The sequence below is a fragment of the Genypterus blacodes genome, unplaced genomic scaffold (genome assembly GCF_046128005.1).
Source record: "Genypterus blacodes isolate CSIRO-AG114 ecotype Tasmania unplaced genomic scaffold, CSIRO-AGI_Gbla_v1 ptg000247l_1, whole genome shotgun sequence".
Lineage (NCBI taxonomy): Eukaryota > Metazoa > Chordata > Actinopteri > Ophidiiformes > Ophidiidae > Genypterus > Genypterus blacodes.
In genome coordinates, this window is record NW_027467043.1 from 84638 (window position 1) to 110000 (window position 25363).

At 50.4% G+C, this 25363-nt stretch overlaps 4 protein-coding genes across 5 annotated transcripts in view; 3 read left to right on the top strand and 1 right to left on the bottom strand.

The window, feature by feature from the left end:
- Positions 1–44: 44 nt before the first annotated feature.
- Positions 45–5443, top strand: LOC143016833 (apoptosis-inducing factor 3-like). Of its 2 annotated transcripts, none has more exons than XM_076171364.1 (19): positions 45–179; positions 1355–1436; positions 1581–1690; positions 1828–1937; positions 2057–2101; positions 2237–2318; positions 2392–2504; positions 2657–2743; positions 2832–2923; positions 3020–3150; positions 3322–3437; positions 3532–3603; positions 3696–3759; positions 3869–3942; positions 4022–4139; positions 4236–4334; positions 4479–4554; positions 4737–4841; positions 4946–5443. In XM_076171364.1, exons 2-19 carry the CDS (start codon positions 1357–1359, stop codon positions 4974–4976), a joined length of 1605 nt encoding a protein of 534 aa, XP_076027479.1. In that variant the 5' UTR covers positions 45–179; positions 1355–1356; the 3' UTR covers positions 4977–5443. The 2 variants fall into 2 exon arrangements, with proteins under 2 accessions (XP_076027479.1, XP_076027478.1); XM_076171363.1 differs by lacking the exon at positions 45–179 and adding an exon at positions 657–721.
- On the bottom strand, positions 5187–8706 carry LOC143016834 (arsenite methyltransferase). Its single transcript, XM_076171365.1, has 10 exons — positions 8589–8706; positions 7831–7961; positions 7496–7646; positions 7275–7411; positions 7099–7168; positions 6859–6940; positions 6158–6289; positions 5933–6075; positions 5724–5846; positions 5187–5614 (listed from the first exon to the last, which is right to left on the bottom strand). Exons 1-10 carry the CDS (start codon positions 8625–8627, stop codon positions 5537–5539), a joined length of 1086 nt encoding a protein of 361 aa, XP_076027480.1. The 5' UTR covers positions 8628–8706; the 3' UTR covers positions 5187–5536.
- A 657-nt stretch (positions 8707–9363) lies between these two features.
- Positions 9364–24225, top strand: prpf8 (pre-mRNA processing factor 8). Its single transcript, XM_076171355.1, has 43 exons — positions 9364–9532; positions 10489–10609; positions 10707–10875; positions 10999–11163; positions 11307–11525; positions 11621–11833; positions 11978–12103; positions 12205–12310; positions 12663–12853; positions 12967–13086; positions 13207–13396; positions 13495–13614; positions 14103–14237; positions 14375–14504; positions 14614–14810; positions 14934–15140; positions 15233–15396; positions 15511–15637; positions 16046–16238; positions 16332–16519; positions 16613–16851; positions 16948–17094; positions 17298–17508; positions 17587–17703; positions 17824–18071; positions 18165–18344; positions 18463–18598; positions 18690–18859; positions 19260–19389; positions 19485–19631; positions 19760–19920; positions 20085–20276; positions 20680–20917; positions 21015–21143; positions 21250–21363; positions 21487–21660; positions 21789–21982; positions 22080–22319; positions 22442–22583; positions 22777–22917; positions 23011–23150; positions 23274–23476; positions 23621–24225. Exons 2-43 carry the CDS (start codon positions 10501–10503, stop codon positions 23773–23775), a joined length of 7017 nt encoding a protein of 2338 aa, XP_076027470.1. The 5' UTR covers positions 9364–9532; positions 10489–10500; the 3' UTR covers positions 23776–24225.
- Positions 24226–25291: 1066 nt separating this feature from the next.
- Positions 25292–25363, top strand: part of rilp (Rab interacting lysosomal protein) — a 4852-nt gene continuing 4780 nt past the window's right edge. The window contains exon 1 of the mRNA XM_076171362.1: positions 25292–25363. This exon is cut by the window's right edge and continues 503 nt beyond it. The gene's annotated coding sequence lies outside the window, so the exon portion shown is untranslated.

Sequence of the window (25363 nt, forward strand, 5' to 3'; positions counted from 1 at the left end):
GTCACAGCATGACACGTTGGGGGCGGGGCCTTAACACTCCCTTCTGTTGTAGTGAAACAGACAGGAGTCCTGCAACGTCTCCAGGAGGAACCGGCAACTAAACACTCCGTGTGTGTGTGGAGGTGTGTGTCATCTCCTCAGACGGCTTCTTACTGTGTTTTACGGGAGGGAAACGAAAGGTAAGAGTGGTTTCCTCTGTGGGTCTCTGCTCTCTCCTCTGTCTCTCCTCTCTGTCCCTCTGTAGCGGGGCCGTGGTAGCGCCCTCTGGTGGATACGGGAGCGAGCTGCACTTTACCAGCACACACTGCACCTGTCGTGACCTGAACGATGAGTGATTGATCAGTGTGATTCTGTTGATCAGCTGTCAATCAGACAGTTTGAAGCTTCACTCCGTGCTTACTGAACGTTTAACGGACGAGTTTGTACCTCGATCCTGTGTGAGCCTAAACGCTGTAAATATAAACTACAACAAACGGCAACAAGGAGCGACAGTAAAGAATAAACCCTGTCTGTTGCTCTAACGAGCTCTTTTATTAACTTGCTCAGTTTAATTGTTTGGATAAATTAATACACAAGTGTGTGCGCGCGCATCCGCGTGCCGGGCTCATGACTGCGCTGCGGTTGTGGGCGGGGTTTGCGAGCATCACAGGACGCTGCTCTGAGTCACGTGGTCCACAAAGTCCCACGTTTGGTTCCCGGTGAGGACAGAAGAGGACAGACGGTGAGTGCTGCTCTGACTGATCGACATTAACATTAATATTCCGCAGTCTCGTCTCGGTTATCCCCTCAGATTGGATAGTTGATCACTGATTTGATGGCGTTGACGTCATAAACACGGCGCTGTTTGTATTCTGCGCGCTGCTTCATGTTTGTTTCTCTTCTTCTTTAGTCCTTTTATTTGCGTTTGGCTCGTTTGAAGCTGTGAGAGCAAATGTCAAACATTAAACATTAAAATCAAGGACTGAGATGAAGGAGAATAAAAAATGGACTGATAAATAATTGAATAACTCGCTGATCAAACTGTTGTTAGAATCTGAAGTCAGAGGAGCAGAGATGTTTACTGTTTACTCTCATGTTTGTTTGTCACAGCAAATTCGTCAAACTTGTTTATTTCTGTTGTGTACAGATGAATTTGAAGAAGAACAAAGAAAACTTTGTTTTACTCTCTCACACACACACACACACACACACACACACACACACACACACACACACACTGTGATCACATTGATGTATTGACTGTCACTGCAGTTAATTCATTTATGTCACACACACAGCAGCATGCAGCCCTCTGAAGCTCCCAGGATGTGTGTGTGTGTGTGTGCTGATGTGTAATGTCCCCTGTGTGTTTCAGATATGAATCCCTGCCAGGCTGAGCAGGAGCAGGAGGAGGTGACGGCTCTGGTGTGCCAGGAGTCTGACCTCTCAGATGGACAGTAAGTCTGTGGCTGCAGCAGAGACCAGGTTTGTCTTCAACCAGCTGTGATCTGATGCGCGCGCGCGTGTGTGTGTGTGTGTGTGTGTGTGTGTGTGTGTGTGTGTGTGTGTGTGTGTGTGTGTGTGTGTGTGTGTGTGTTAAGAATGAAGGAAGTGACGGTGGGGGAACAGGAAGTGCTGCTGGTCCGTGTCCAGGGTCGGTACAGTGCAGTGGGAAGCAAGTGCTCCCATTATAATGCTCCCCTGGTTAAAGGTGAACACACACACACACACACTGGAAAGACTTCTATGGAGGCAAACAGACTGAATCAGACTGAAGAAGTTAAAAGACTATAACTGTCATCCGTGTGTGTGTGTGTGTGTGTGTGTGTGTGTGTGTGTGTGTCCCAGGCGCTCTGGTGGGGGACAGGCTCAGGTGTCCCTTCCATGGCGCCTGCTTCAGCGTCAGGACCGGCGACATCGAGGAGTTTCCCGGTCTGGACTCTCTGCCCACCTACAAGGTCAGACCTCAGTGCTGACTCAGCGTTTCTCAGTATGATGTCACAGGAAGTGGTTTGTTTGATTCTGTGAGGTTTCTTTGTGTTGAAGCTTCTTCTTCTATGTTTTTGTCCTTCACCAGGTCAGAGTGGAGGAGGGAAACGTGTTCGTGTCCATCAAGAAGCACGTAAGAATCAAACCCATGAACCTGTAGGGCCTGTTGTGTGTCTTTAGCTGTCGGGTGTGTCGGGCGTGTCGGGCGTGTCGGGCGTGATGGGCGTGACGGACATGACACAGCTTGTCTCTGTGTGTCCTCTCTCAGGCTCTGAAGGTCACCAGGCGGGTCAGACAGATGTGCACTGTGGCCCCGGACAGCACCCACACTGTCCTGCTCATAGGAGGAGGTGACACCGGGATGATCACATACACACACACACACACACACACCACACCTGACCCTGAGTTTTGTGGCTGCAGGTCCGGCCGCGTTGGTTTGTGCCGAGACGCTGCGACAAAACTGCTACCGGGGTCGAATTGTCATGGTGACCAAAGACGCTCTGCCTCCTTTTGACAAACCCAAGCTGAGTAAGGTGAGAGGTCACAGAGGTCACAGAACGCTTCACCTTAGTGTACTGAAGATCAGCAGGAAGTCTAGATGCAGCATGAGGCCAGCAGGGGTCAGAGTTCACAGAGCAGACACACAGACACACACACACTAACCCACAGTGTTACTTCCTAACAGGCGATGCATCTGGACAGCAGCGACGTCCTGCTTCGCTCCGCCGACTTCTTTCAGCAGTTTGGCATCGAGGTTTGGACGCAGAAGGAGGTGAGGAGAGGAAAAAGGAAACAGGAAACGCTTTGTGACGTGCGTGTTTGTTCAGGACGACCTCACCTAGACACCTGCTCTGTTACAGGTGGTGTGTGTGAATCCAGGCGCAAAGGAGGTGAAGCTCAGCGATGGAACCTCACAGTGCTACGATCAGCTGCTGGTCTCTACAGGCTGCAGGTCAGAGTCTGATCCACTCTGATCCTCTAAGGTCAACAGAAGCCTCTGAAGTTCTCACATCAGAATCTTGTTGTTGTTGTTGTTGTTTTTGCTCAGAGCTCGACCGCTGTCCTGCCCCGGCTGGGACCTGCAGGGCGTCCAGCTGCTGCAGACGCAACAAGACGCCCAACACATCAGCCGCTCCTGCCAGGGACGCAACGCCGTCATTGTGGGAGCGTCCTTCATAGGTGAGCGTCCTCTATAAGAGAGCGTCCTCTATGGGAGAGCGTCCACTATGGGAGAGCTTGCTCTACAGTGTGTGTGTGTGTGTGTGTTTGACTCTTTCAGGGCTGTGAATCTTTTGATAATACATTATGATATAATTTAGCCCCGCCCCCTGTGTGTTGTTTGAATGACAGGTATGGAGGTTGCGTCATACTTATCAGACAGAGCCGCCCGTGTGGCTGTGGTCGGTACTGCAGCTCACCCGTACGAGCGCACGCTGGGCCCTGAGATCGGCCAGATGACCATGCAGGTAAGATGGTGGCCGCACGGCGTCTCTGACATGTGGCCTCAACACGCCACCTTAACACGCCACCTTAACACGCTAACACATTCTCCTCTTTAAGATGCTGGAGGAGCGAAACGTGCGATTCTACATGAACGACAGAGTGACAGAGCTCAGAGGGGAGAACGGAGAGGTGAGGGTCACACACACACACACAAGCACACACACACTGGATGCTCACTGTGTGTGTATGTGTGTGTGTGTGTGTGTGTGTGTGTGTCTCAGGTGAAGGCCGTGGTGCTGCAGAGCGGTGCGGTCCTGGAGGCCGATGTTGTGATTGTTGGCGTTGGTGAGTAACGGTGTTGCTCTCTGGGCCTTCTGGTCGCCGTGGTGATGTTACGTTGAGATGTTTCCCCTCATCCCCCGCCTGCTCGACAGTGACACTCTTTGCTCCGCAGGTGTGATTCCCAATTCAGACTTTTTGGCAGGAAGCCAGGTGGCGGTGGATCAGAAAGCTGTGATTGTTGACGAGGTAACAGGAAGTCAGATACACACCATGTGATTCACTGCTTATCCTGATTTATAAACATCTACTTCTTATCTTCTCTCAGTTCATGAGGACCAACGTTCCAGATGTGTTTGCTGCTGGTGATGTCACCTCCTTCCCTCTGGCCATCCGTGGAGGTCAAAGGGTTAACATAGGTCACTGGCAGATGTCACAAGCTCACGGTCAGACGCTAAGGAGACGCCGCTTTGTGGTTCTTTCATTGGTTCAAAGGAGCATCTTCATCATCTTCATCGTCTTCTGTGTATCCTCTTCCTCAGGTCGAGTCGCTGCCCTGAACATGCTGAACAAACCAACCAAGCTCCAGTCTGTGCCGTTCTTCTGGACCGTGCTGCTGGGAAAAAGCATCCGATACACAGGCAGGTGTCTCTGAGGACAAGAACAGGGCGGGGCTCACTTCCTGTTAGGAGATCACACACACACTAATGTCTCTGACCCTGCACGTTTGTCTGATGTGTGGACCTGGAAGCTCAATAATAAGCAAACTCATTTCCTGTTTCCAGGTTATGGCGCCGGATACACAGAGATCATCTTCAAGGGGAGCGTGGCAGACAGGAAGTTCCTGGCCTTTTATCTGAGGTGAGCAGCCGTGTAGTGTCTCCTGCTGCAACACACACACATGCACACGCACACACGCGCACACACACACACACACACACACACACACACACACACACACACACACACACACACACACACACACACACACACACACACACATACACACATATGACTTGGCTGCGTCTCTCCCTGGTTGACAGAGACGAGGCGGTGGTTGCGGCGGCCAGTCTGATGTTCGACCCGGCCGTGGCTCGCCTGGCTGAGCTGATGGCTGCAGGCCAGACGGTGACAAAGGCTCAGGCTCAGTGAGTGACATCATCACAACATCATGAAGGTTTGTGCTGCATGAGAAGACTCACACTCATGTAAACACACACACCTGTCTGTCTGTCTGTCTGTCTGTCTGCAGAGATCCTGACCTGAGTTGGCTGCAGATGTAAACATGTTGATGGACTGCCGACCGCTACGCCCCTAGACCCCGCCCCCCTCCACTGACACACTGGATCGGTCCATTCACTGCCCAATCAGGCACCATTGCCATAGCAACAAGTGAACCTTTACTGAATTAGGCGGCTTATCGCTCCACAGAACCCAAACGATGACGAGCAGATCTTCAGTTCAGAGTTTAGCTTTCATCGTTTGCTTCACAACAGAAAACAATAAGCACAGATTCTGTTTCCTGTTTAATGGTTTTAATCTTTCACATGTTGTTTAAATCATCAAAGCGTTCTCAGCTGCTGCTCTCAGACTTTAACATTATGGCTAGTTAATAACAGCAGGATGAACACACACTCTTCTCTGGAATGTAACGTTCTGTCACTGGAGCTTCACACAGCTGTTCTACCTGTGTGATCAAACTGATTGATCCTTATAATGAACGTGGCTACTGAGTTATTAGATTTAACACTGGAAGTCTAGAAGAAGAGTTTAACAGAGGAGCAGTCACACACTCCTGAGGCTCCAGACTCTAATTCAGCTGCTGGTTTGATTGTTTGCTTGTTTAATTTCCTGTCTTGGAGCATTTGGTCACCGAAGATCCCAGTTTGTCAGCCAGCAGGAACGGATTCAGGTGGCAGAACTGAGGAGAACACACACACAGACACACACACACACAAAAGGATCGTTTAAAACTGGATCAACAATAGCATGACTTACTGTTTCAGTATATTCCAAAATAAAAGCGTTACCTGTGTGGTGGACTCTGAGCTGACCTCTGATCCGTCCAGAGCTTGAATTTTGAAATGAGGGGAGAAACGTGAGTTCTGTAGAACAGCTGACATTTCCCTGCTCACCTCGACCTCCACACCGACCTGTTGATCAACAAAGAGAAGCAGAGACGTGTGAGTTTGACATGTTAGCCTTTTGACTTTCCTTCCCTGTAAGTGATGGATTGTACCTGGAAGCTGTGGGAGGAGTCAAAGTTGAGCGTGTCAGGAAGCTCTGGCAGAGTGCCCAGGTAGGTTGCTCTGGCTGCAGACTGGGCTGCGCTCTGTGGCAGTTTGAAGAGCCTGTAGGTGCCTGAGGCGTAGCTGATGTCACCTGCAGGAGCAAACACAAGCAGAAAGTGAAGAAGAAGTCCAGTCCTCCCTCAGGTCCTCAGGGGCCTTCGGCTCCTTCTTACCTGCTTTGGCTTTGAGCTCATTGTTGTAGATCACAAGGTGGCTGGCAGAGACGAGGTGAGGAGTGGTGAAGCCCACACTCTGAGCCAATGGGATCAGGTCTTTCCAGAACAGAGAGCCGCCCATTCCTTCACCTGCAAGGAAACAAGCATCAAGGTTACATCTGAGAACGCTGCTCTCCACACAGCTCACAGTGGAACATCTCAACTGATCCTACTGGAAAGGTGCAGGACTGAACCCTTACTGGGTCACCAACCGCTCAGAGAAATTGGAATTTTAAAGGGAGAAATGTTCAAGTTTTGACTTAAAACCGAATACAGCAGAACCTGCCATTCTCCATTTATCCACCAGATGTCAGCAGAGCGACGTGGCCTGTTTGTTCTCTCCCAGATCACCTTTGTATCCTTTGTAGCTTTAAACCTGCCTGCCCTTTGACCCCAGACTAACTTTAGACCAGCATTTGTTTTAAATGAATGTACTCTTGCTTTCTAATCTTCCCTGTCTTGAGTCTGAATTTGGTTCCTTTATGTCTCTATGTACATTAAAACTTCAATGATATTCCAGTTCATGTAGTAAATTAATTTTCACTCTGAATCTTTCTATCTTGTAGTAACAGATGATGGTGATGTCATATATCTGGAGTAAGACAAAGATCTGTCCGTCCTGTCATGGTTACCAAACGTTGTAAGGAAGCAGATTTTACCCCACAGAGCAGCGTCGCTCTTCATGTGATCAGGAATCACTTTGCTGGCGTACATGTCGCTGAAGTACAGCTCACCTCCTTCCTGCGTAGAATGAGAGAGAAGTCATGATGTCTGACAGAAGTTCATTGGGTTTGTGGTTCTGTCTGTGCTGGGTCAGGCCCAGATGATACTCAGATTCAAACTCTGAGCTCAGAACCCTCACAACTAAAGTCCCATGAAGAAGAAGACAGCAGCATCACCTTGAGGGCGTTATAGGCTTCCTGCAGCACCGCCCTCTTATCAGGACACAGACACATCACACAGTTGGACCTGGACAGAACAGCAGAACAATGCATGAGGTGTGTGTGTGTGTGTGGGAATCTGGGAATCTGTAATATTTCTTTTCCAATATTAGATCAATGAGCCTAAAGCTTACAGCAGAACATCCATGGAGTCTGGCTGGATGCCGGCCTCACTCAGCTTCTCCATGAACCCCTGGACGAACTTGACATTGGGCTCATCGTATCCAAACTTCTCCTGATGATACGGGATGAACTGACGAGCCGCTGTGATCTGCAGAGACACAGGGTCAACCGGTGTGCAGGTCAGGACTGTGTGTATGTGTGTGTGTGTGTGTGTATGTGCTCGCGTCCTTACCATCTCCTCTGTCATGTCGATCCCCGTGACGTGTCCTGCAGGTCCCACCAGCTTGCTGAAGGCGAAACAGTCTCTGCCAGAGCCGCTGCCCAGGTCCAGGACCCTGCAGCCCTCCAGCTTCGCCGGGAAAGGAAGGCCACACCCGAAGAACCTGAAAAACAAAACCACAGCTCTGTCCTCGTACCCCTACACCCTCATGTCAAGCCCAGAGCCCCCAGACCCCAGAGCCCACTCCAAGCCGAGTCCCCTTTTAACTGAGCTCCTGCCGCCCCTATCAGCCCATCCACCCGCCTCTGCTCCCACCCCAGCAGCAGAGGAGGTAAGGGTGAGGAGACCTTTTGGTGACTTCGGGGTGAACCAGGCTCAGTGCCTCTCTGGCTGCCTTGGGCACGTGGCAGGAGACGCTGCAGGAGGAGGCGCTGGTCTGCAGATCAGCAGATGACTCCAGGTATCTGCCATAGTATTCCTGCAGGAAGGAAACATGAGGCTGAAACTGCAGCTTCGCTTTATAATCACACAAAAACAAACTAAACACATGAATATGAACCTGATCCTGATTAATCTGATCCTGATTGATCATTTATTCATCCTTTTACAAATGAATCAAGTAAAGAGGTCAAACATTTGCTGGTTCTTCCTTTTCTGTATTAAAGATTTATAAGCTAAATGATCAATGTGTTTAAAAGTTTTTATTATTGACTATGAGAATAATCTTAATCTATTATTCCATAATATTATACTTTCAATAAACTTTTTTTTTTTAATAAAATGCAGAGTTCACCAAAACTAAGTTAACTATAAATCTATTTGCATGATCAATATTCAGAACAACCACAAATACTGCATATGGAATCATTCAAATGTAACTATTTGTTAATGTTCTTAAACATAAACTCTTATTAATGACTGACAGGAGGATTTCTTAATAAACCTCTGTAACCTTTGGAATGAGAGCAGCATGTAAAGTCGTGTTCGGCGCTACAGGATCAGTGTGTGAATGTGACGTCAGAGTTCTAATGTGCAGCTTTCTATGCACTTAAATCATGAACCTACACCCTTGATGAGTCTCGATCATGTGTGCTGGTCCATGTACCTTCACTTCAGCGTGTCTATCTGAGTTGCAGGTCGCCATCGTCCCTGTCTCTCCCTGATAGAGCTGGAATCCAGAAACGCATTTGCTTCATAACAATACGGTGGCCGGTAGAGCTCATCATGCGCAACACCAGAACACCGACGCCGCCCATACATCAATTTAACGATACACACGCAACATGAACTGAAACGCTGCAAATCGAAGAAACGCAACGGATATCATGGTAACTTGATGTACGTGCGGTGTCGGTTTTCAAACTTCGCATATAATGAGCTCTCTCGGCCACCGTACATACATCATATAGATAGATAGATAGATAGATAGATAGATAGATAGATAGATAGATAGATAGATAGATAGATAGATAGTATCTATATTGCAAAACATAAAAAGTAATAAAAAGCTGATATCCTGTCGTAAAGTTAGATCAGAAAACGCTGTAAGATGAGCTTGTAAACGTTACAAACACATAAACATCTTCTCCACTGCACTGTAACTGTTTGTTGGTAATTTCCCTCGGGATAATACACTTTTATCCTATCTTATCTTATCCTATCTTATGGTGATATTACATGAGTTTGGTGCGTAAAGGTGTCATGACTATTCCAGCCCTGCATGTGGCAGTACTTAACCGGAAAGCTCGACCATCCGGGTATTTGCAATTTTGCGCCTTCCCAACGTTTGCTTATCTTTTTACGTAAGAATCGCGAGTTACACCGCCGTACGTCCTCCTTTCCGGCGTACATCCTCTGTGAGTTCCGTTGAGTTACGTGCATCGTGAAGCCGCCGTCGTTTTCCGTGCGTGCGGCAGAGAAGAGTACAACACAACAGTGAATGAAAGAGGACTAAACCTTCACATCCTCGTCCCCACAGAGATGCTGTGGTAGCTGCGGTGTGCGCGACACGGCCGCCTGCTACGTACAAACTTTATCCAAAGGCTGAAGGTAACCGAGTCTGTGCGCTTAGGGTTGTTTCTGTACTTAGTTAGCGCTTAGCCACTAGCTGCTAAGCTAACTGAGCGTGTGTCTTCACATGGCCTAAAGCGGCTACGAGCCACCGGGACGCTAAGTTACAGCGGGATGTGAAATGATGCGATCAAATAGAATATAAAGTTCAGTTTATGTAGCGTCGACCGAGATATCAAAGGGGCTGCAGGCAGCAACGGGACTTGATTTGCTATTAGTACAATTTGTTTCGTTCTTTTAGCCGTTCATCTAAGCTAGTTAGCATTAGCCGAATGAATGCGCCGGGAAGTGAACCAAACTCTGCCAACGTTTCTGTTAAAAGTCTTTGTTATCTAAACTTGTCGGTGCGTGGGCCGTGAAAAAAATTATGTCAAGAGTTCCTCCGTTGGGTTAAACTTCTCTAGCTAAATTTACCCAAAGTGTTTTACAACTGGGGCAAAAACTTAAGTGATGTTATAAATAAAGAAGTGGAAATGTGAAATAAAATCCGTTAATAAAAAGAGTTTAAAATATATATACGGGTTGATTGGACCTCTGGAGTTTTTTGGCGTCTTTGAAGCACTTTAGGATCTTTTTGAAAATCTTAACGACTGGAATAATGATGTAGGTAGGAATCTCAACGGGAAAGTTTGCACATTTAGAAAGACAGATTTGGGGCTTTTATAATTCAGTCAACAGAACATAAAAGTCATAAACATACTGGGACATTCAGGCCTATTTCTCTCAGCGAAGCAGCAGGGACAGGATCAGAACACACAGCTAAGGAGTGATCATGGGTGGGCTGCATTTTTCATTCATTCACACTGACTGATTATTAGTATTAGTTGTTTATTGTTAAGAGTTAATAATGTGAGTGTGTTGGTTGATCATGCAGACACAGTAATGTAACCTGAGCTGCGTTATTCATGTCTGTTCTGTTCTGGATGGTGTTTTAGCTCTAAGGCACCATGGCAGCGGCCTTCCCCTACAGACCGGCGCCTGCTGGGATGCCACCTGGCGTCCCTCCACCTACGCCCGTGCCCGACTTCATGTCTGAGGAGAAGCTGCAAGAGAAAGGTACGATGGCTTCCTCTCCACGCAGCACGGCACATAGATGTACTGACATCTGACGTTATGTTCATCATTGTTTATTGTCTTTCTTACAACTCTGCAGCTCGGAAATGGCAGCAGCTGCAGGCAAAGCGTTACTCAGAGAAGAGAAAGTTTGGCTTTGTGGATGCTCAGAAGGAAGACATGCCACCGGAACATGTCCGCAAGATCATCAGGGACCATGGAGACATGACCAACAGGAAGTTTCGTCATGACAAGAGGGTCTACCTCGGGTAAGAGGCAGAGAAACGTTTAGCTTTAAGCAGCAACGGCCTCAGTGACTGTTGTGATGTTGGCCTAGCATATCTGTAGCCTGTAATCTCATGTTGTGTCCTCCCTGCTCCTCCTCCCCTCAGAGCTCTTAAGTACATGCCCCACGCAGTGCTGAAGCTGCTGGAGAACATGCCCATGCCCTGGGAGCAGATCAGAGACGTCCCCGTCCTCTACCACATTACTGGAGCTATCTCCTTCGTCAACGAGATCCCATGGGTCATAGAGCCCGTCTACATCGCCCAGTGGGGGTAAGAGCTCCATGCTTCACTCTGACATTATGTTTCACACAGAACGAGCTCAGTCAAGGAGTTTAACAGAAGAAACAACATGTAAACATCAGTGTTTGAGAAAGTCCTGTCACTCTAAAGATCCCTGTTCCTCTCTGTCTCAGCACCATGTGGATCATGATGCGGCGTGAGAAGCGTGACCGTCGGCACTTTAAGAGGATGCGCTTCCCTCCGTTTGATGACGAGGAGCCGCCGCTGGACTACGCCGACAACATCCTGGACGTGGAGCCGCTGGAGGCCATTCAGATGGAGCTGGACACGGAGGAGGACGGCTCGGTGGTGGAGTGGTTCTACGAGCACCAGCCCCTCAAGGACACGGCCAAGTACGCCATGGAGACGGGTTTCTATGATTCTGAGGGGTTTACTGTTACAGGCTGTGTGTATCAGGGTGTAAACGGTGTGTGTGTCTCCTCTTCAGGTTTGTGAACGGCACCACCTACAGGCGCTGGCAGTTCACCCTGCCCATGATGTCCACACTCTACCGCCTGGCCAACCAGCTGCTCACAGATCTGGTGGACTTCAACTACTTCTATCTGTTTGACCTCAAGGCCTTCTTCACCTCCAAGGCCTTAAACATGGCCATACCTGGAGGGCCCAAGTTTGAGCCCCTGGTCAGGGACATCAACCTGCAGTAAGGACACTCCTCCCTGTTTTACTACACACACACACACACACACACACACACACACACTTGTGAATATGACAAACATAATTCATCTCGATCCAAGCGTGTGAAGTTCCTCTCCATGATCTCTTCCTCTTCTCTCTGCCTCAGGGATGAAGACTGGAACGAGTTCAACGACATCAACAAGATCATCATCAGGCAGCCAATCAGGACGGAGTACAAAATCGCTTTCCCCTACCTGTACAACAACCTGCCGCACCACGTCCACCTCACCTGGTGAGAGAGGAAGAGGAGGAGGAGAAAGAAACAATGCTGAGTCCCGTTAAGCTGTTAGCCTCAGTACATTGCTCAATGATTGAATAGTTTTTCTTCCTTAGGTACCACACACCTAATGTGGTGTTCATCAAGACGGAGGATCCAGATCTGCCAGCGTTCTACTTTGACCCTCTGATCAACCCCATCTCACACAGACACTCTGTCAAGGTACGACTGACCGGGAGAGGATCTGAGTTCTGTCTCTTTATTCTGGTTCTGTTGGGCTGAAGTTAAAAGGAAACAAATCTGAAAACCAGCCTCACTTCTTGTCAAAGTCCTCCTACAAAGGCGCACCTGCATTGTTCTGCTTGCCTGTGCGTAAGAACTGGAGGAACATTAAGATGAATGATGTCTTTACTCTCTGGCTGCAGCTGCAGTCGGCCTCTCATCATTCAGACACTGCCTGCTTTCTCTTATGAACTAGAGTAAAACATGTTTAGAAACCAATATCGGCCAGTTTCGTTGCGCTGCTCCATGTTAGAGTTCCTCACCCCTCTTCCTCTTCCTCCTGCACCCTCAGAGCCAGGAGCCTCTGCCTGATGACGATGAGGAGTTTGAGCTCCCTGAGTACGTGGAGCCCTTCCTCAAGGAGACGCCGCTCTACACCGACCACACAGCCAACGGCATCGCTCTGCTCTGGGCGCCGCGGCCCTTCAACCTGCGCTCGGGCCGCACCAGGCGAGCCATCGACATTCCCCTCATCAAGAACTGGTGAGTGAAGAGCTTCAACATCCTGACGCTGATCTCTGTATGAAGGAAAATCTCTGTTTACTACAACACTGATCCTCCTGGAGTGACTAACATGGAGGTGTGTGCTGTCCCAGGTATCGTGAGCACTGCCCCGCCGGACAGCCGGTCAAGGTGCGCGTCTCCTACCAGAAACTGCTGAAGTACTACGTCCTCAACGCTCTGAAGCACAGACCGCCCAAGGCTCAGAAGAAGAGGTGGGTTTCTCTCTACACACTCACTTCTGATTCTCCCTTCCTTCCTTCTCTGTTTGGAGCTCTGTTGCTCATCACCCAGTCTCATGAAGATCCCCTGTGTGTGTGTGTGTGTGTGTCCAGGTATCTGTTCCGCTCCTTCAAGGCCACCAAGTTCTTCCAGTCCACCAAGCTGGACTGGGTGGAAGTGGGCCTGCAGGTGTGCCGACAGGGCTACAACATGCTGAATCTGCTGATCCACCGAAAGAACCTCAACTACCTGCATCTGGACTACAACTTCAACCTGAAGCCTGTGAAGACGCTCACGACCAAGGTGCTGCCTCAGAGCATCCTCCCCTCTGTAACAGCAGCTGAGTGTTAATCTGGTGAACGGTGCTGACCCAGAGTTCTGTCTTTGTTTCTGATCTCCAGGAGCGTAAGAAGTCCAGATTCGGTAACGCCTTCCATCTGTGCAGAGAGGTGCTGCGCCTCAGCAAGCTGGTGGTGGACAGCCACGTCCAGTACAGGCTGGGCAACGTGGACGCCTTCCAGGTCTGTGCAGCTCTCACACCTCAGCCTGTCACACAGCTGTCACACTGATCTGCACACACACACACACGACCTTAATGTCGCAGAACAAGAAGTCAGTTGGTTAAAAACAGTCGGTCTATGTCTCGTCTGTGCGTCTGAAGTGATTATTAGGAGGAAAACAGGAGATATGAGTTAGATGAGGTTAGATGTGTGTGAGATGAAATCCTCTTTACAAAGGCGCACCTGCATTGTTTGCTTGCCTGTGCGTAACAACTAGAGGAATATTAAGATGAATGTTGCCTTTAATCACCGCCTGCTGCTGCTGCTGCTGCAGTCGGTCTGCACCATTCAGACACTAAAGAAGAAGAATAAGATGATTATTAAACTAGGAAGAACTTCTGCCTCCAGCTTAATGAGCACAACAACAAGACGCTGTTGTTTTTAAACTGAGTCACAGCTGTGTGTGATTGTTTCATCATGAAGGTTTCTGTATTGTCTTGTTGTTGTAGTTGTCTGACGGGCTCCAGTACATCTTTGCTCACGTGGGCCAGCTGACAGGAATGTACCGCTACAAGTACAAGCTGATGAGACAGATCCGTATGTGCAAGGACCTGAAGCATCTCATCTACTACAGGTTCAACACAGTGAGTACACACACACACACACACACACACACACACACACACACACACACTTACTTCATCTCCACTGAGTTCACCGGGGGAACACAGTGAAGTCATGCTGAGCTGTAACTGAAACCTCTTTATGTGTGTTTGATCAGGGTCCAGTTGGGAAAGGTCCCGGTTGTGGCTTCTGGGCTCCAGGCTGGAGGGTCTGGCTCTTCTTCATGAGGGGCATCACCCCTCTGCTGGAGCGCTGGCTGGGGAATCTGCTGGCCAGGCAGTTTGAAGGTTCATATACAAGCTTCTCCTTTTGTCTTCTCCATGCTACTTGTCAGATGTTTGAGTGATCAGGACCTGAGTGGTTGATGCAGCAGCTCATCTTTGCTTCTCCCCTCAGGACGTCACTCCAAGGGCGTGGCCAAGACGGTGACCAAGCAGCGTGTGGAGTCTCACTTTGACCTGGAGCTGCGTGCGGCCGTGATGCACGACATCCTGGACATGATGCCTGAGGGCATCAAGCAGAACAAAGCCAGGACCATCCTGCAGCATCTCAGCGAGTCCTGGAGGTGCTGGAAGGCCAACATCCCCTGGAAGGTCAGTGACCTCGCACACACACCAGCCTTTAGTGAGAGTGAAGTGGAAAGACGCAGCTGGTCCACACACTCATGAGGAGCTCTTCAGTATAAAGTATCTTCCTCCCTGCTCCTCCTCCTCCAGGTGCCCGGCCTGCCCACTCCCATAGAGAACATGATCCTGCGCTACGTGAAGGCCAAGGCCGACTGGTGGACCAACACGGCTCACTACAACAGGGAGAGGATCCGCCGTGGAGCCACTGTGGACAAGACGGTGTGCAAGAAGAACCTGGGCAGGCTGACCCGTCTGTACCTGAAGGCTGAGCAGGAGAGGCAGCATAACTACCTGAAGGTAAGACCTGCTGCTCCATCATCATCATCATCATTGAAGCACAGCCTCTCCACATGTTGCCGTTTGTTTACTGAGTGCTGTGTTTCCTGCAGGACGGTCCGTACATCACAGCTGAGGAGGCCGTAGCCATCTACACCACCACTGTTCACTGGCTGGAGAGTCGACGCTTCTCTCCTATTCCCTTCCCTCCTCTGTCCTACAAACACGACACCAAGCTGCTCATCCTGGCTCTGGAGCGACTCAAAGAGGCCTACAGGTGAACTTCCCTCCACCTCACACACTTCAGCTCCTGGTATTCAGTCACTCAGACTGACCCCTGGTTATGTTTCCTCCTGCTTCACTCTGTCTGTGTTGCTCTGTTTCCCCTCAGTGTGAAGTCCCGTCTGAACCAGTCTCAGAGGGAGGAGCTGGGTCTGATTGAACAGGCCTACGACAATCCTCACGAGGCTCTGTCCAGGATCAAGCGACACCTGCTCACCCAGAGAGCCTTCAAAGAGGTCAGACACACAACAACACACCTTTAATACAACACAGACCACAAACAGGGAGACAAACAGTCGGTTTACTGCCTGTCTGTGCGTCTGAAGTGATTATAGGAAGGAGGAAAAGAACAGATATGAGTTAGATGAGGTTAGATGAGGTTAGATGAGTGTGTGAGATGAAATCCTCTTTACAAAGGCGCACCTGCATTGTTTGCTTGCCTGTGCGTAACAACTAGAGGAATATGAAGATGAATGTTGCCTTTAATCACCGCCTGCTGCTGCTGCTGCAGTCGGTCTGCACCGTTCAGACACTAAAGAAGAAGATGATTGTTAAACAGTTTGTGTTTAGCACTTCTGTCGATACTGTAAACGTTTTCTATCAAATTCCACCTCAGCCAATGTCCTGACTTGACTCTCCCTCAGGTGGGCATCGAGTTCATGGACCTGTACAGCCACCTGGTGCCTGTGTACGACGTGGAGCCCCTGGAGAAGATCACAGACGCCTACCTGGACCAGTACCTGTGGTACGAGGCGGACAAGAGACGCCTCTTCCCCCCCTGGATCAAACCTGCCGACACAGAACCTCCGCCGCTGCTGGTCTACAAGTGGTGCCAAGGTCAGAGCTCAGAGTGCCGTCAGCAGAGGGTCTGATCGTGTTCCTCTCTCTAAACCTGACCGGGGATCTGAATCTTTTCTTTGTCCTCCTCAGGCATCAACAACCTGCAGGACGTGTGGGAGACGACGGAGGGAGAATGCAACGTGATGCTGGAGTCTCGCTATGAGAAGATGTACGAGAAGATCGATCTGACGCTGCTCAACAGGCTGCTGCGTCTCATCGTGGACCACAACATCGCTGATTACATGACGGCCAAGAACAACGTGGTCATCAACTACAAGGTGAGCTCTCAGGCCCTGATGTCTGTGTGTGTGTGTAAAGACCTGACTGCAGGTTAAAGGTCACTGATATCGTCTCATCGCGTCTCTGTGCAGGACATGAACCACACCAACTCGTACGGCATCATCCGGGGGCTCCAGTTCGCCTCCTTCATCGTGCAGTACTACGGCCTGGTGATGGACCTGCTGGTGCTGGGCCTGCACCGGGCCAGCGAGATGGCTGGGCCGCCCCAGATGCCAAACGACTTCCTCAGCTTCCAGGACACGGTGACGGAGAGCGCTCACCCCATCAGGCTGTACTGCCGCTACATCGACCGCATCCACATCTTCTTCAGGTGACATCATCTCACTGAGAGCTGAGACGCTTCTACAACATGCATGATAAAGAGAAGTGAAGCTAATGAACGCTGCTCTGTGATTGGCCCTTGCAGGTTCTCAGCTGATGAAGCCAGAGACCTGATCCAGAGGTACCTGACAGAGCACCCCGACCCCAACAACGAGAACATTGTGGGCTACAACAACAAGAAGTGCTGGCCCCGCGACGCCCGTATGAGGCTGATGAAGCACGATGTGAATCTGTGAGTGTGTGCTGGATCAGTCTTAATGTGTGTGTGTGTGTGTGTGTGTGTGTGTGTGTGTGTGTGTGTGTGTGTGTGTGTGTGTGTGTGTGTGTGTGTGTGTGTGTGTGTGTTGTTATCTGATCACCGGTGAGCCTGAGAGCGTAAGAGTTGAGCATTACTTCCCTTCATGTGGGATTAAAGTTTGTGTTTCCTGTTTCCAGTGGCCGTGCCGTCTTCTGGGACATCAAGAACCGCCTGCCCAGGTCGGTGACCACCGTCCAATGGGAGAACAGCTTTGTGTCCGTCTACAGCAAAGACAACCCCAACCTGCTCTTCAACATGTGCGGCTTCGAGTGCCGCATCCTGCCAAAGTGCCGCACCAGCTACGAGGAGTTCACCCACAAAGACGGCGTCTGGAACCTGCAGAATGAGGTGAGGAGGTGACATCACAGCACCCTTGTTTCCTTCTTGTTCCTTCCTCTGGTCTAACTCTTCTTCTGTGTGTGTCAGGTCACCAAAGAGAGAACAGCTCAGTGTTTCCTGCGTGTGGACGATGAGTCCATGCAGCGCTTCCACAACAGAGTGCGTCAGATCCTCATGGCCTCAGGATCAACCACCTTCACCAAGGTCAGCACACACACACACACACACACACACACACACACACACACACCGAGCCCACAACCCTCAGCTGGAGTCGACTCAGTCTAACCGGTCTGATCTTCCTCCTCCTCCTCTCTCCTCCAGATTGTGAACAAATGGAACACGGCTCTGATCGGCCTCATGACGTATTTCCGTGAGGCGGTGGTGAACACACAAGAGCTCCTGGACCTGCTGGTCAAGTGTGAGAACAAGATCCAGACCCGTATCAAGATCGGTCTGAACTCCAAGATGCCCAGTCGTTTCCCCCCTGTGGTGTTCTACACGCCCAAAGAGCTGGGCGGCCTGGGCATGCTGTCCATGGGCCACGTGCTCATCCCTCAGTCTGACCTCAGGTGAGCCTCAGTCCCCCTGCTTCACCTGACCCGCTTAGATTCATTCAGCTGTTGAGCCTCAGTGATTGATCTATTGTTCTTCCTCTCCTCTAGATGGTCCAAGCAGACGGATGTTGGCATCACACACTTCAGGTCAGGAATGAGCCACGAGGAGGATCAGCTCATTCCTAACCTGTACCGCTACATCCAGCCCTGGGAGAGCGAGTTCATCGACTCCCAGAGGGTCTGGGCCGAGTACGCCCTCAAGAGGCAGGAGGCCATCGCCCAGAACAGGTACAACACGGAACACGCTCTGTTAGGAGGGGGCATGATGTCATAACGGTCTCAGAGTTCAATCTAAGAGCTGAAACTAGACAAAGCAAATAGCCTCCCTGTGCTTCCTGTGTGCCAGGCGTCTGACCCTGGAGGACCTGGAGGACTCCTGGGACAGAGGAATCCCTCGTATCAACACACTCTTCCAGAAGGACAGACACACGCTGGCCTATGACAAAGGCTGGAGAGTCAGGACGGACTTCAAACAGTACCAGGTACAGAACCAAACAGAGAGCTGAGTTACTGCTGTCAGCATGCAGACGTTCACTCATTCATGTACTCACTCCTCTGCGATTCTGTGTGCAGGTGCTGAAACAGAACCCGTTCTGGTGGACCCACCAGAGGCACGACGGTAAGCTGTGGAACCTCAACAACTACAGGACAGACATGATCCAGGCCCTGGGCGGAGTGGAGGGCATCCTGGAACACACACTCTTCAAAGGCACATACTTCCCCACATGGGAGGGTCTCTTCTGGTGAGAGCACTCGGACTTCATCTGGCTCCATTATTCATGAAAGGCTGCAGCCCGGCATTAAACAGAACCTTTATGATGTTAATGCTCATCTAACGTTCCACTCAGCACTCTGAGGACTGGAGAGGATCTATGTTGTGGTCCGGTGTGTGCGGGAATGAACTAACATCATCTCAGCCCTTATTAACCAAAACAAGACTGTCTCTGCCCCGCGTGTCTCTGCCCCGCGTGTCTCTGCCCCGCGTGTCTCTGCCCCGCGTGTCTCTGCCCCGCGTGTCTCTGCCCCGCGTGTCTCTGCCCCGCGTGTCTCTGCCCCGCGTGTCTCTGCCCCGTGTCCTTTGTGTCTTGGAGCCTCATGTCCTGTAGCTGAGTGGTGTCTGACCTTTGTCTCTCTGTGTTTCAGGGAGAAGGCCAGTGGCTTTGAGGAGTCCATGAAGTGGAAGAAGCTGACCAATGCCCAGAGGTCCGGTCTCAACCAGATCCCCAACCGTCGCTTCACCCTCTGGTGGTCTCCCACCATCAACAGAGCCAACGTCAGTCCTGAGAGCAGACCTGACATCAGATCATGTCTTCATGTTTCCATAGAGCAGAGCAGTGACTCATCCCTTCTCCCTCCTCTCTCCTGCAGGTGTACGTTGGTTTCCAGGTGCAGCTCGACCTGACGGGCATCTTCATGCACGGAAAGATCCCCACGCTGAAGATCTCCCTCATTCAGATCTTCAGGGCTCACTTGTGGCAGAAGATCCACGAGAGCATCGTCATGGATCTGTGTCAGGTAGGGACCACAGCACAGAGATGCTCAGCTATGACCTGTAGAGGCTGAGACAGGAGAAAGCAGACTGGGCCACAGGCATTTCAATTCTGTTCCTGCATGTAGAGTGACTGAGCGTGTTCTCTCCTCAGGTGTTTGATCAGGAGCTGGACGCTCTGGAGATCGAGACGGTGCAGAAGGAAACCATCCACCCCAGGAAGTCCTACAAGATGAACTCTTCCTGTGCAGACATTCTGCTCTTTGCTTCGTACAAGTGGAACGTCTCCCGGCCCTCGCTGCTCGCAGACTCCAAGTACGACTTTAACACACACACACACAAACACACACACACACACACACACACACACACACACCTACAGACACACACACAAACACACACACACACACACACACACACACACACACACACTGACTGAGTGTATTGAGCCGTTGTGTCCCTCCTCCCGTGTCTCTCAGGGACGTGATGGACAGCACCACCACTCAGAAGTACTGGATCGACATCCAGCTGCGTTGGGGCGACTACGACTCCCACGACATCGAGCGTTACGCCAGAGCCAAGTTCCTGGACTACACCACCGACAACATGAGTATCTACCCCTCGCCCACCGGGGTGCTCATCGCCATCGACCTCGCCTACAACCTCCACAGGTGAGTGACATACAAGTTTTGGACTCACTCTTATAGATGAGCTTTGTAAATGTGGTTTCTGTTTCTCTTCCCTCCATGACACTAACTCACAGTAGAGAGCTGTCAGGTCTATGATGGTGTTTGACATCGTGGTGTGGATCTTAGCATCAGTGTGTTGTCGTCAACAAGTTTGTTAAGAAGCCAGTGTGAAAGCCTCGCTGCTGCTCTGTAACATGTAGAGCCTGAACATGTATGTGGATCTGCAGTGAGTCAGAGTGGAGCTGAGAGGTTCAACCGGCTCCTGATCAGTGGAGGATTTACTCCGACCTCCCCAGGGGGATTTGTTTATGTGTGATGATCAGAAGAAACGTGTGTCAAGAGCCCCAATGTCCCCCTGACCCCTGACCCCTCTGTCCTCCTGCAGTGCCTATGGTAACTGGTTCCCGGGCAGCAAGCCTCTGATCCAGCAGGCCATGGCTAAGATCATGAAGGCCAACCCGGCCCTGTACGTGCTGAGGGAGCGTATCCGTAAAGGTCTGCAGCTGTACTCCTCAGAGCCCACTGAGCCGTACCTGTCCTCTCAGAACTACGGGGAGCTCTTCTCCAACCAGATCATCTGGTTCGTAGACGACACCAACGTCTACAGAGTCACCATCCACAAGGTGAGAGACGGCAGAACGCTCCACTCTCTTCTCCATATCATATGAATCTAGACTGAGTGAAGTCTCATGTGTCCTCTTCCTCCTCTCTCTCTCTCAGACCTTTGAAGGAAACTTGACCACCAAGCCCATCAACGGAGCCATCTTCATCTTCAACCCCAGGACCGGCCAGCTCTTCCTCAAGATCATCCACACCTCTGTGTGGGCGGGGCAGAAACGTCTGGGACAGGTCCGCCATCGTTCACCCTTCTGTTTGTGTGTTGATTGAAGACGATGTGTCCCCTCATCTGTTCCTTCCCTGAGGATCTGACCTCATCGTCTCTTTGTCTCTGCAGCTGGCCAAGTGGAAGACAGCTGAGGAAGTGGCTGCTCTGATTCGCTCGCTGCCCGTGGAGGAGCAGCCCAAACAGATCATTGTGACCAGGAAGGGCATGTTGGACCCTCTGGAGGTGAGACCTTAGTCCTGACCTTAGTCCTGACCTTAGACCTGAGGCCCGAGTCCTAAGCTGAAGATGCAGATGGAACATTTCTGATGGTAAAGTGTGTAACCTGAACCCTTCCTGTCCTCACAGGTCCACTTGCTCGACTTCCCCAACATCGTGATCAAAGGCTCAGAGCTGCAGCTCCCCTTCCAGGCCTGTCTGAAGGTGGAGAAGTTTGGTGACCTGATCCTGAAGGCCACAGAGCCTCAGATGGTTCTGTTCAACCTGTACGACGACTGGCTGAAGACCATCTCCTCCTACACAGTGAGTCACACTCCATGATCTGTTGTTGATCTGCCCCTCAGCTGATTTGCTCTCTAAACATGGAGTGTGCTCCATCTTATCCCTGTTTAAGTAGTGTGTGTGTGTGTGTGTGTGTGTTCCATCTCTAGGCCTTCTCTCGACTCATCCTGATCCTCAGAGCTCTTCACGTCAACAACGACCGGGCCAAGGTGATCCTGAAGCCCGACAAGACCACGATCACAGAGCCCCACCACATCTGGCCCACTCTCACTGACGAGGAGTGGATCAAGGTGGAGGTGCAGCTCAAAGATCTCATCCTGGCCGACTACGGCAAGAAGAACAAGTAAGAGGCAGAATGAGGGGATAGAGGAGAGTGTGTGGTGTGAAGAGGATCCATGCTGATGTGTTGAGCAGACAGTAACCTCCTCCTCTTCCTCCAGTGTGAACGTGGCTTCCCTGACCCAGTCTGAGATCCGTGACATCATCCTGGGTATGGAGATCTCCGCTCCCTCACAGCAGCGCCAGCAGATCGCCGAGATCGAGAAGCAAACCAAGGAGCAGTCGCAGCTCACGGCCACGCAGACACGCACGGTCAACAAGCACGGCGACGAGATCATCACCTCCACCACCTCCAACTATGAGACCCAGACCTTCTCCTCCAAGACTGAATGGAGGGTCAGGTACGAGGAGATGAATGTGAAGGCCGTGGTGAAGTTGCTGGGTTGTCAGTCGGTCTTTACGTTGGCATGTTAAGTTTCCATCTCATGTTCTTCTCCTCCTCCTCCTCCTCCTCCTCTCCCAGGGCCATCTCTGCTGCCAACCTCCACCTGAGGACCAACCACATCTACGTGTCGTCTGATGACATCAAGGAGACGGGCTACACCTACATCCTGCCCAAGAACGTCCTCAAGAAGTTCATCTGCATCTCTGATCTGAGAGCTCAGGTGTGTGTGTGTGTGTGTGTGTGTGTGTGTGTGTGTTCATGGTGCTGAAGGCCCTTTGCTTCGTACAAGTGCATAAGACTGCACCACCACAAGGGAAGAGCCTTACAGTAGAACATGATATCTGCAGCAGAGCCATACCTCCGTCCTAACAGGGAGATGCTCATGTATTGTTTGTGTTCTGTTCTTGATCCAGATTGCAGGGTACCTGTACGGCACCAGCCCCCCTGACAACCCTCAGGTGAAGGAGATCCGCTGTATCGTCATGGTGCCACAGTGGGGGACGCATCAGACCGTCCACCTGCCCAACCAGCTGCCTGGACACGAGTACCTGAAGGTGAGAGCCCAGCTGTCCCACAGAACAGCACATCGCTTCCAGTTTCTCGTCTATGTCGCCTTATAACACGCTTAAATTCTCTTTGTTAAACAGGAAATGGAACCTCTTGGCTGGATCCACACGCAGCCCAACGAGTCTCCTCAGCTCTCCCCCCAGGACGTCACCACACACGCCAAGGTCATGGCAGACAACCCCTCCTGGGACGGAGAGAAGACCATCATCATCACCTGCAGGTAGGAATCCTCTCCACTCAGCTGTTTGATGCCTCTGAAGAATCAGGACGCCTCTCCTCCGTCACAGTCACCGCTTTACCACCATGACCTCTCTCACCCTCATCATGTCCTGCTCTTCCTCAGCTTCACGCCCGGCTCCTGCACGCTCACGGCCTACAAGCTGACGCCCAGCGGCTACGAGTGGGGCCGGCAGAACACCGACAAGGGCAACAACCCTAAAGGCTACCTGCCCTCCCACTACGAGAGGGTGCAGATGCTGCTGTCTGACCGCTTCCTGGGCTTCTTCATGGTGCCTGGTCAGGTCTCCTGGAACTACAACTTCATGGGTGAGGAGACAGAGCTTTGTTTAGAAATGAATGCTGCAATAAAAGCTCTGAGGACTCCATTACTAATAAATAGTAGATTATAGATGAGGATTGGATCAGATTCCTCCTGAAGTCCCCGTCTCACACTCTTGTTTCTGCCCTCAGGCGTTCGCCACGACCCCAACATGAAGTACGACCTGCAGCTGGCAAACCCTAAGGAGTTCTACCACGAGGTGCACCGGCCCTCTCACTTCCTGAACTTTGCCTCGCTGCAGGAGGGCGAGATCTACAACGCAGACCGGGAGGACATGTACGCCTGAGCCCGGGACTCTCTGTAGATACCTCTGCCAGAGTCGCCTGAGCCGCTCTGGAGCCGCTCGCTCTTATTTCTATTCAGCAGCTGTGACTTTGGTCCTTTTTCTGTAAAGGCTTCAGGAGATTTTAGGAGTGAACTTTCTGATGTTTTCTACATTTTGTGTTTGATCCTGCGATTCGCTCTGGATTCTGCTCGTGTCCAGCGCTCTATATTTCCTTTGTCTCCTCTGGTTTATCTGCATTTGTGTGTAGTTTAAGTACACTGTAGTGGTGTAATATTTGAATTCATTCCCAAAGGATGAAGTCATTTCCTGTAGCCCTGGAGAAATGGAAATGAAATCTAAACTTGTTTTACCTGCCAGTCAAAGCTCAGTGACTCTGTTGTACTGTACGTGTGTAACATCGTCCTCTGGGTTTAAATAAAGATCACCTTTTTATAGACATCTGTAATCTGATACTCGTGAATCTCTTCTTTCGTTTTGACATTTTGACAGAGATGAGCAAGCAGCAGAGACACTGAGGCTCAGTTGAGTGACAGTGAGGCTCAACTTGTTGTCGTTCGTCTCAATGCACATTAAACTCAGATGGTTGATCTGTTATGAACACATGAAATGTATATGAGGACTGAATCTATAGACTTCGGTGCTTGATGCTTGATGGGAGTTTGAGGAGATTTTGCCCTCTGAAGTAAAGCATTTGAAGGTGATCCAGCTGTGAGGATCCAGATGTTCACAGGCCTCCAGGCTGATCATCAGGTAAGAATACTTTATTTCATTTATGTTACATTTTAAAAATAATTAGTTGCTTCTGAGCTGCAGTGTGTTTGACTTATTTACACTTTTTAAAGAACATTTGAACAGAATTCGCTGAAATCCTTATTACAGACTTAAATTCACTCCACAATCTGACTGCTTCATCAGATTAGAGACGCTTTTTAAATCTCTCATACCTCTGTCCTGGAGGATATGTTATGCCTGTTTTTGTGTTTGTGCGCAGGATAACTCAAAAGATGTTGATGGACTTTTATCTACTTCTGTTTTAGTTTTTCAGCAGAGTTTGAGTTTTGTGCCTTCAGCCACAGACCGTTTAGCCTGCCTGTCCTGTATTAACACTTAGATTCCACCAGATGGCAGCAGAGAGGAGAGACGCTTCATCCAGCCTGTAAACCAAAACCTCCCACCACTGAGGCCAAGATCAACCAGTCCAAATGATAGAGGGGGCATTTGGTTGCTATGGCGACTTGGAGAGAAATGTTTGGTCTTTGGAGTGTCCAGCTCTGCTGGGTGTAAACATGCTGCGTGTTTGGCTCAAGGACACTCCGGCAGCGCAGATGAATGCTGGCCTTCAGCACAGAAAACACGGAGTGAATGTTTCTCTGTCAAACTGCGTGTTGACATTTAGTGATTATTTATTAGTTCACTGGTGGAAAACAGGTTCCTCACATTACTGCAGCTCGACCTGCCAGCTGTGTGCATTCATGTGCGTACGCCGTGTGGGTGTGTGTGTGTGCGTGCGTGCGTATACTCCGTGTGTGTACACCCCATGTGTGTACTCTGGCAGAGCGGCGAGCAGAGCAGAGCAGCAGGATCCCCG

Excerpts from the sequence above, each read along its gene's own strand:
- LOC143016833 (XM_076171364.1), top strand. The coding sequence starts at position 1,357 with ATGAATCCCTGCCAGGCTGAGCAGGAGCAGGAGGAGGTGACGGCTCTG. Across the intron at positions 2,505-2,656 it reads ACAAACCCAAGCTGAGTAAG|GCGATGCATCTGGACAGCAG; the intron begins GTGAGAGGTCAC and ends ACTTCCTAACAG. Across the intron at positions 3,604-3,695 it reads TCAGAGGGGAGAACGGAGAG|GTGAAGGCCGTGGTGCTGCA; the intron begins GTGAGGGTCACA and ends TGTGTGTCTCAG.
- LOC143016834 (XM_076171365.1), bottom strand. The coding sequence starts at position 8,627 with ATGGCGACCTGCAACTCAGATAGACACGCTGAAGTGAAG. Across the intron at positions 7,962-8,588 it reads ATAGACACGCTGAAGTGAAG|GAATACTATGGCAGATACCT; the intron begins GTACATGGACCA and ends TCCTTCCTGCAG. Across the intron at positions 6,290-6,858 it reads GAGCGACGCTGCTCTGTGGG|GTGAAGGAATGGGCGGCTCT; the intron begins GTAAAATCTGCT and ends GTTTCCTTGCAG.
- prpf8 (XM_076171355.1), top strand. The coding sequence starts at position 10,501 with ATGGCAGCGGCCTTCCCCTACAGACCGGCGCCTGCTGGGATGCCACCT. Across the intron at positions 12,311-12,662 it reads CACACAGACACTCTGTCAAG|AGCCAGGAGCCTCTGCCTGA; the intron begins GTACGACTGACC and ends CTGCACCCTCAG. Across the intron at positions 19,921-20,084 it reads TCGCTGCTCGCAGACTCCAA|GGACGTGATGGACAGCACCA; the intron begins GTACGACTTTAA and ends CGTGTCTCTCAG.